This window comes from Salvelinus namaycush, unplaced genomic scaffold, assembly GCF_016432855.1.
Source record: "Salvelinus namaycush isolate Seneca unplaced genomic scaffold, SaNama_1.0 Scaffold1732, whole genome shotgun sequence".
NCBI classification, from domain to species: Eukaryota; Metazoa; Chordata; class Actinopteri; order Salmoniformes; family Salmonidae; genus Salvelinus; species Salvelinus namaycush.
Genome location: NW_024058489.1, coordinates 15,014 through 25,000, shown reverse-complemented (window position 1 = coordinate 25,000; position 9,987 = coordinate 15,014). Strand labels below are relative to the sequence as shown.

Here is a 9,987-nt window from a genome sequence, read left to right as displayed (position 1 = left end):
CAAACATCCAGAACATACACAGCCAGCTAAGGTGCTCCCCTCTCTTATCCATCTGGAGGAACTCTGCAAAGTAGGTGTACACGATGGGGATAGTCCCTCCGATCCTGGTGGAACAATACACCAGATATTAGAGACATTTAAACACGCTGAATATATTCTTTAACATGAGCAGGAACGTTGAAACAGTGAAATGAGGTGGGATTCCTCTTGAGGAGGTATTTTCTGCCTGTTCTGTGGACTTAGATTTAGAACAGCTCTTCTGTTGCTTCGTAACTAACATGGGACTCGTTCACGTTCCGACCACAAAACCCCAGCTCATCTGTTGCTTCTTAAAACTTCTTGTCAATATGGGGGCGCTGTTTTCACTCTGTAAAAATTCGTTCCCAAATTAAACTGCCTCATACTCAATTCTTGCTCGTACAATATGCATATTATTATTACTATTGGATAGAAAACACTCTCTAGTTTCTAAAACCGTTTGAATTATATCTGTGAGTAAAACAGAACTCAATTTGGAGCAAACTTCCTGTCAGGAAGTGAGAAATCTGAAATCAGGCACTCTGTTCCAGGGTCAGTTTATTAATTTGCATGTATTCTATTGGTCGACATGCACTGCATACGCCTTCCCCTAGATGTCAGCAAGCAGTGAGAATTGGAATGGAGTTGCTAGGCAGATCTGAGGCCATATAAAGGGTCTTGGAACCGGGGGTGCACTCTTTTCAACGTTCGCCATGACGCGAGACAGACCTCAGGATGGCATTCTGGAAAGCTCTCGTTATAGGCCTTAGATATATCCGGCTCTGATTTTATTCGATATAGGTGTTAAAAACGTCATAATGTAGTTATTTTAAACCGAGTTATATCATTTTATATCAGTATATTGCGATTTTCGGAATTTTCTTTGTGCTGCGTAATGAAGAGTTGGACACGTCTGGGCCACATAGCTAATGTTTGCTGCTAATTCCTAAGCTGAAGACTACATTCTACAGCCGGAGCAACGATTATTCTGGACAAAGGACAACTTGCCCAAGATTCTGATGGAAGCTCATCAAAAAGTAAGAACTATTTATGATGTTAATTCGTTGTTCTGTTGAAAAATGTAAAACTACTATTCCGCCATTAATTTCGGTGCAGTCTCGCTTTAACGCACGCTGTATGTCGTAGTAACGTTAATTTTAAAAATCTAACACAGCGGTTGCATTAAGAACTAATGTATCTTTCATTTGCTGTCCAACCTGTATTTTTTAGTCAAGTTTATGATTAGTTATTGATTAGATTAGGTGCCTCTCCCAAGATTTCTCCCGACATTTTCTTTGCAGCTTGGCTACTATTCTCATTGTATAACCACGATTTGTGCCGCTAAATATGCACATTTTCGAACAAACAATATATGTATTGTGTAATATGATGTTATAGGACTGTCATCTGATGAAGTTTTGAGAAGGTTAGTGAAAAATGTAATATCTTTTGCTGGTTTATTCGCTATCGCTAACGTGCATGAATCAATGCTGCTGTGTGGTTGGCTATTGTAGTAAGCTAATATAATGCTAAATTGTGTTTTCACTGTAAAACACTTAAAGAATCTGAAATATTGGCTGGATTCACAAGATCTTTGTCTTTCATTTGCTGTACACTGTGTATTTTTCATAAATGTTTTATGATGAGTATTTAGGTAATTCACGTTGCTCTCTGTAGTTATTCTAGTTGCTTTGGTGAGAGTTGTGATGGTGGCTGCAATGTAAAACTATGATTTATACCTGAAATATGCACATTTTTTGAACAAAACATATGCTATACAATAAATATGTTATCAGACTGTCATCTGATGAAGTTGTTTCTTGGTTAGTGTCTATTTATATCTTTATTTGGTCGAATTTGTGATAGATACCTATGCAGGAAAAAAATGGTGGGAAAAAAAAGTTGTGTCTTTTGCTATGGTGGTTAGCTAATAGAAATACATATTGTGTCTTTCCTGTAAAACATTTTAAAAATCAGAAATGATGGCTGGATTCACAAGATGTGTATCTTTCATTTGGTGTCTTGGACTTGTGATTTCAGGAAAATTTTATTATATGGCATCCCTGTGGCTTTAGGCTAGGCTATGCTAGTCAGCTTTTTTGATGGGGGGGATCCCGGATCCGGGTTTGTGACTCGTTAGAGGATAGAGGGCGCTATTTACACTTTGGGGGAAAATCGTGCCCAATTTAAACGGCCTCGTACTCTATTCTTGCTCGTACAATATGCATATTATTATTACTATTGGATAGAAAACACTCTCTAGTTTCTAAAACCGTTTGAATTATATCTGTGAGTAAAACAGAACTCATTTTGCAGCAAACTTCCTGACAGGAAGTGGAAAATCTGAAATCGATGCTCTGTTCTAGGGCCTGCCTATAAATGTGCTTGATATTTATTAGTATTCATGCACTTCATACGCCTTCCACTAGATGTCAACAGGCAGTGAGAGAAGAAATGGAGTGTATAACATGATCTGAGGTCGAATAAAAGCTCTTGGCATGACGTGACCCCAATTTCCTGTTTTCTGGAACGCGCGAGGAGGGACCTGGTATTGCCTTCTGTAAAGCTGTCGTTATAGACGACTAGTATCTCCGGCTTTGATTTTATTTGATACATGTGACAATATCATCGTAAAGTATGTTTTTTCAATATAGTTTTATTAGATTATTGGATTTTTTTCAGGACGTTAGGCGTGTTGCTTTGTCTGCATTTGTTCAGGAAGGAGAGCTTCGCGCCACTTTGCTAGCTTTCCGTGCTAATTGACTGGAGAAGAGGACATTCTAAATCCAAACAACGATTGTTCTGGACAAAGGACCCCTTGTACAACATTCTGATGGAAGATCATCAAAAGTAGGACCCATTTTATGATGCTATTTCATATATCTGTCGAACATGTGAACTAGTAGTTTGCGCCCAGATTTTGGGCACGCTCTTGCCATAACGTAAACTGCATGTCGTAATGAAGTTATTTTTAGAATTCTAACACAGCGATTGCATTAAGAACAAGTGTATCTATCATTTCCTATACAACATGTATTTTTTAGTAATGTTTATGAATAGTTATTTGGTCAGAATATGTAAGTGTCAGAAAAATATCCGGACGTTGTGGGAAAAAGATGCTACGTTAGCACAATGTATAACCACTGATTTCAGCTCTAAATATGCACATTTTCGAACAAAACATAAGTGTATGTATAACCTGATGTTATAGGACTGTCATCTGATGAAGCTTATCAAGGTTAGTCAAAAATTATATATCTTTTGCTGGTTTGTTACGATCGCTAACTTTTGCTGCTGGTAAATGGCTTGTGTTTCTGGCTATTGTGGTAAGCTAATATAATGCTATATTGTGTTTTCGCTGTAAAACACTTAAAAAATCTGAAATATTGGTTGGATTCACAAGATGCTTGTCTTTCATTTGCTGTACACCATGCATTTTTCAGAAATGTTTTATGATGAGTATTTAGGTATTCCACGTTGGTCTCTAATTACTCTGGCTGCTTCGGTGCTATTTCTGATGGTAGCTGTGATGGTAGCTGCAATGTAAAACTGATTTATACCTCAAATATGCACATTTTTCGAACAAAACATATATTTATTGTATAACATGTTATAAGACTGTCATCTGATGAAGTTGTTTCTTGGTTAGTTTGGTTGGTTCTTGGTTAGTTAGGTTGGCTTTGTGCATGCTACCTGTGCTGTGAAAAATGTCTGTCCTTTTTTGTATTTGGTGGTGAGCTAACATAAATATATGTGGTGTTTTCGCTGTAAAACATTTTAAAAATCGGACATGTTGACTGGATTCACAAGATGTGTATCTTTCATTTGCTGTATTGGACTTGTTAATGTGTGAAAGTTAAATATTTCTCACAAATATTTTTTGAATTTCGCGCTCTGCCTTTTCAGTGGAATGTGGGAGGAGTTCCGCTAGCGGAACGCTGGGGCTAGACAGGATAACTAACATGGGACTCGTTCACGTTCCAACCCCACAAAACCCCAGCTCTTCTGTTGCTTTGTAACTAACATGGGACTCGTTCACGTTCCAACCACACAAAACCCCAGCTCTTCTGTTGCTTTGTACCTAACATGGGACTCGTTCACGTTCCAACCACACAAAACCCCAGCTCTTCTATTGCTTTGTAACTAACATGGGACTCGTTCACGTTCCAACCACACAAAACCCCAGCTCTTCTGTTGCTTCGTAACTAACATGGGACTCGTTCACGTTCCAACCCCACAAAACCCCAGCTCTTCTGTTGCTTTGTAACTAACATGGGACTCGTTCACGTTCCAACCACACAAAACCCCAGCTCTTCTGTTGCTTTGTAACTAACATGGGACTCGTTCACGTTCCAACCACACAAAACCCCAGCTCTTCTATTGCTTTGTAACTAACATGGGACTCGTTCACGTTCCAACCACACAAAACCCCAGCTCTTCTGTTGCTTTGTAACTAACATGGGACTCGTTCACGTTCCAACCACACAAAACCCCAGCTCTTCTGTTGCTTCGTAACTAACATGGGACTCGTTCACGTTCCAACCACACAAAACCCCAGCTCTTCTGTTGCTTCGTAACTAACATGGGACTCGTTCACGTTCCAACCACACAAAACCCCAGCTCTTCTATTGCTTCGTAACTAACATGGGACTCGTTCACGTTCCAACCACACAAAACCCCAGCTCTTCTGTTGTTTAGTAACTAACATGGGACTCGTTCACGTTCCAACCACACAAAACCCCAGCTCTTCTGTTGCTTTGTAACTAACATGGGACTCGTTCACGTTCCAACCACACAAAACCCCAGCTCTTCTGTTGCTTCATAACTAACATGGGACTCGTTCACGTTCCAACCACACAAAACCCCAGCTCTTTTATTGCTATGTAACTAACATGGGACTCGTTCACGTTCCAACCACACAAAACCCCAGATACCTGGACCTGTTCTCTCTTTGGCTCAGGTGAAGGGTTCTGTTATGATGTGTGTCCAAATGTCACCATATTCCCTTTGTAGAGCACAACTTCTGAAAAGAGCCCATAGGAAGTGATCTTCATAGGGAATAGGCTGCCATTTGGGACTGGACCATGATGTTATGATCTTCGGGCCTTGGCTGGGCTCAGGACGTCCTCCAGACAGAGCTAGGCTCAGAGCGTCCTCCAGACAGAGCTGGGCTCAGGGCGTCCTCCAGACAGAGCTGGGCTCAGGGCGTCCTCCAGACAGAGCTGGGCTCAGGGCGTCCTTCAGACAGAGCTAGGCTCAGGGCGTCCTCCAGACAGATCTGGGCTCAGGGCGTCCTCCAGACAGAGCTGGGCTCAGGGCGTCCTCCAGACAGAGCTGGGCTCAGGGCGTCCTCCAGACAGAGCTGGGCTCAGGGCGTCCTCCAGACAGAGCTGGGCTCAGGGCGTCCTCCAGACAGAGCTGGGCTCAGGGCGTCCTCCAGACAGAGCTGGGCTCAGGGCGTCCTCCAGACAGAGCTGGGCTCAGGGCGTCATCCAGACAGAGCTAGGCTCAGGACGTCCTCCAGACAGAGCTGGGCTCAGGGCGTCCTCCAGACAGATCTGGGCTCAGGGCGTCCTCCAGACAGAGCTGGGCTCAGGGCGTCCTCCAGACAGAGCTGGGCTCAGGGCGTCCTCCAGACAGAGCTGGGCTCAGGGCGTCCTCCAGACAGAGCTGGGCTCAGGGCGTCCTCCTGACAGAGCTGGGCTCAGGGCGTCCTCCAGACAGATCTGGGCTCAGGGCGTCCTCCAGACAGAGCTGGGCTCAGGGCGTCCTTCAGACAGAGCTAGGCTCAGGGCGTCCTCCAGACAGAGCTGGGCTCAGGGCGTCCTCCAGACAGAGCTGGGCTCAGGGCGTCCTCCAGACAGAGCTGGGCTCAGGGCGTCCTCCAGACAGAGCTGGGCTCAGGGCGTCCTCCAGACAGAGCTGGGCTCAGGGCGTCCTCCAGACAGAGCTGGGCTCAGGGCGTCCTCCAGACAGAGCTAGGCTCAGGACGTCCTCCAGACAGAGCTGGGCTCAGGGCGTCCTCCAGACAGATCTGGGCTCAGGGCGTCCTCCAGACAGAGCTGGGCTCAGGGCGTCCTCCAGACAGAGCTGGGCTCAGGGCGTCCTCCAGACAGAGCTGGGCTCAGGGCGTCCTCCTGACAGAGCTGGGCTCAGGGCGTCCTCCAGACAGGGCTCAGGGCGTCCTCCAGACAGAGCTGGGCTCAGGGCACCCTCCAGACAGAGCTTGGCTCAAGGCGTCCTCCAGACAGAGCTGGGCTCAGGGCGTCCTCCTGACAGAGCTGGGCTCAGGGCGTCCTCCAGACAGAGCTGGGCTCAGGGCGTCCTCCAGACAGATCTGGGCTCGGGGCGTCCTCCAGACAGAGCTGGGCTCGGGGCGTCCTCCAGACAGAGCTGGGCTCAAGGCGTCCTCGAGACAGTGCTAGCCTGCAGTAATCATTATGAAAGCAGTGTGTCTTGTGACCTTTATGTTAAGGAGGTGAGAAGGTAGTGCTGCTCACTCCATAAGGCTGACTGACCCACAGGACACCACTACATCAGGGACTTCCTTATTCCTTTCAATACGCTCCAGGAACATTTTATCGGCCGGTCAGCCAGCCAGTCACAAAAACCCTTTATATCTGTACCTTTAGTCTCCATCTAACATCCCTCTTTCTCTCCACCCCTCTCTCTCCATCCCTCTCCATCCCTCTCTCTCCATCTCTCTCTATCCCTCTCTCTCCATCCCTCTCTTCATTCTTCTCTCTCCATCCCTCTCTCCATACCTTTCTACATCCATCTCTCTACATCCCTCTCCCTACATCCCTCTCTCTTCATCTCTCTCTCCATCTCAGTAACAGAGTGTCATCTCACCCGAAGCCGGAGCAGAACCTGAAGAAGATGAAGAATCCGTATCCCTGAGCGAAGCAGGACAGGAAGCTGAAGACACAGTCGATGGCCAGACAGTAGATCAGACATTTCCTACGGCCCATCTTATCCGCCAGGCTGCCCCACACGATTGCCCCCACCATCATCGACACATACACCAACAGACCTGTTAACAGAGAGAGAGAGAGAAACACAGCTCTGTCAGTAAAGGCAGAGACTCTGAAGGATTGATAATTTGGTACAAATCCGAACTACAAAATCTAATTGATTCCCTCAAAATTGATAAATATCACATTTGGTTAAAACTGAAACTAAAACTTGTACTGAAAGATAAAGATGTGTTCCTTTGCGCAATATATATCCCCCCTCAGAATCCCCATATTATTCAGAGGAGATCTTCCCCACCCTTGAGGAAGAGACGTGCCATTTTCAGGCCTATGGAAACGTCCTCATCTGTGGGGACACAAATTCGCGCACAGGAACACTACCCGAGGGGAAAACTTTATTACAGGCCATACTGTTTCAAACTGTCTTCATTTCCCCCATAGAAACAACAGTGAGAGGCACATTGAGGTAACTGCCTTGAAATATTTGTACCTTGTCAGCTCGGGGATTAGATCTAGCAACCTTTCGGTTACGGGCCCAACGCTCTAACCACTAGGCTACCTGGCGCCCCAGTCCATAAACACAAACAACTTCTGGCAAAATTGGAAAAACCTAAAAAAAATGATGAATACAAGAGGAATTAGTGATATACAATCTTGACATATGGACAAGCCATTTTAAAACACTCTATAACACCGTTAAAAGTGACGCAGAACAATGCCAAATTCACGAGAAGTTGAATGGGTTAGAAAAAAGATAGAAAGGACAATCAAAATCCATTGGACTGCCCAATTACTGACCAGGAGCTATATAAGGCTTTATTTAACCTCTATTTAACTAGGCAAGTCAGTTAGGGACAAATTCTTATTTACAATGACAGCCGAAACAGGCCAAACCCGGGGCAATTATGCACCGCCCTATGGGACTGGAATCGAACCAGGGTCTGTAGTAATGCCTCTAGCACTGAGATGCAATGCCTTAGACCACTGCACCACTCGGGAGCCAAAACTCCTGAGTATAAGAAATTTCAGACCCTCAAATTTAAAATGCATGCAGACCTGATGTCATCCCAAATGAGATGCTGGAATTCACTAGTGCAAAATCTCAATTGGTTATATTAAAACGGTTTAATTTGATTCTGAGTGTAGGTTATTTCCCTGACATCTGGAATCAACGACTCATAACCCCAATCTTTAAGAACGGAGACACATTTGACCCTAACAATTACAGAGGCATTTGTGTGAACAGTAACCTGGGGAAGGTTTTCTGTAGTATTATCAATGTAAGAGTTCTAAACTTCCTTAATAAGCACAATGTCTTGAGTAAAAGCCAAATTGGATTCATACCAAAACATCTCACAACTGATCATATTTACACACTACACACCCTGATAGATAAACATGTCCACCAAAATAATACTAAAATGTACGCTTGCTTTGTCGACTTCCAAAAAGCATTTGATTCTATTTGGCATACAGAACTGTTCTACAAAGTTATTGAAAGTGGTGTAGGGGGTAAAACATATGACATAATTAAATAAAAAATATACTGGCAATATGTGAAGCATCATAATTGGCAAGCAAATAACATCATTCTTTAACAAGGGGCGGATCCTAAGCCGGGGCCTTCGCCAGGGTTGCAATCTGAGCCCTGCACTCTTCAGTATTTACATCAACGAATTGGCCACTCTTCTAGAAAAATCCTCAGCCCCTGCTGTTAGTCTCCACATGTCAAAGGTTAAATGCCTGCTCCTTGCAGATGACCTATGCCTGCTGTCACATGGCCTACAGCAGAGCCTGGACCTGCTAGAGCAGTTCTGCCAGACCTGGGCCCTGGCAGTAAACCCCAAAAAGACTAAAATAATGATTTTCCAGAGAAGATCCAGATCTCAGGGAATTAGACCCAAGTTCTCAATTGGTACAAAATATATAGAGTACTGCACACACTACAATTACTTAGGTTTAAAAATAAGCTCAACTGGACACCTTAATGATGCAGTGAATGAACTGAGAGAGAAAGCACGCAGCGTCACGCCCTGACCTTAGAGATCCTTTTTATGGTTGGTCAGGGCGTGAGTTTGGGTGGGCATTCTATGTCTGGGTTTCTATGTTGTCTATTTCTTTGTGTTTGGCCGTCTGTGGGTCTCAGTCAGAGGCAGCTGTCTATCGTTGTCTTTGATTTGAGAACCATACTTAGGTAGCCTGTTTTCCCACTTTGAGTTGTGGGTGATTATTTTCTGGTTAGTGTTTGTTGCACCTGTCAGAACTGTTCGTTGGTCGTTTTCTTGTTTATGTTCGTGTATTCATTCTTGATTAAAAGTATTATGGATACGTACCACGCTGCACTTTGGTCCTCCTCTCCTTCTCCCGACGACGACAAGCGTTACACGCAGGGCATTCTATGCCATTAAAAACAATTTCAAATTCAAATTTGGCTAAAACGAATTGAATGTGCCATTGAACCAATTGCACTTTATGGCAGTGAGGTGTGGGGTCCACTTGCAAAACAAGATTTCACCGAATGGGACAAACACCCCATTGAAACCCTGCATGCAGAGTTCTGTAAGATTATCCTACATGCCCAGAGGAAAACTACAAACAATGCATGCAGGGCAGAATTAGGCCAATATCCACTAATAATAAAAACTAAAAAAATAGCAATTAAGTTTTGGAAACATCTAAAATACAGTGACTCCCTCTCATATCATTACCAAGCCCTGCAATGCCAAGAGCTGAGCAAAGAAAAGAGTCCCCTTATCCAGCTGGTCCTGGGGCTGAGTTCACAAACCTGTTCTACTAACACACTGAAGCCTCAGTCCCCTCATCCAGCTGGTCCTGGGGCTGAGTTCACTAACCTGTTCTACTAACACACTGAAGCCTCAGTCCCCTCATCCAGCTGGTCCTGGGGCTGAGTTCACTAACCTGTTCTACTAACACACTGAAGCCTCAGGACCAGAACATCCAATCAATCAGAATAAACCAAATTACAACACAGTCA

At 44.4% G+C, this 9,987-nt stretch overlaps 1 protein-coding gene across 1 annotated transcript in view; it reads right to left on the bottom strand.

Annotated features, from left to right (window-relative positions):
- Window positions 1–7,312, bottom strand: part of LOC120037505 (synaptic vesicle glycoprotein 2B-like) — a 32,754-nt gene extending 25,442 nt beyond the window's left edge. The window contains exons 1-3 of the mRNA XM_038983536.1: window positions 7,291–7,312; window positions 6,871–7,051; window positions 1–104 (exon numbers count right to left, since the gene is read on the bottom strand). The exon at window positions 1–104 is cut by the window's left edge and continues 48 nt beyond it. Coding sequence (XP_038839464.1) covers window positions 1–104; window positions 6,871–7,051; window positions 7,291–7,312 — 307 coding nt within the window. The remainder of the gene's footprint in view (window positions 105–6,870; window positions 7,052–7,290) is intronic.
- Between the last annotated feature and the right edge of the window lie 2,675 nt (window positions 7,313–9,987).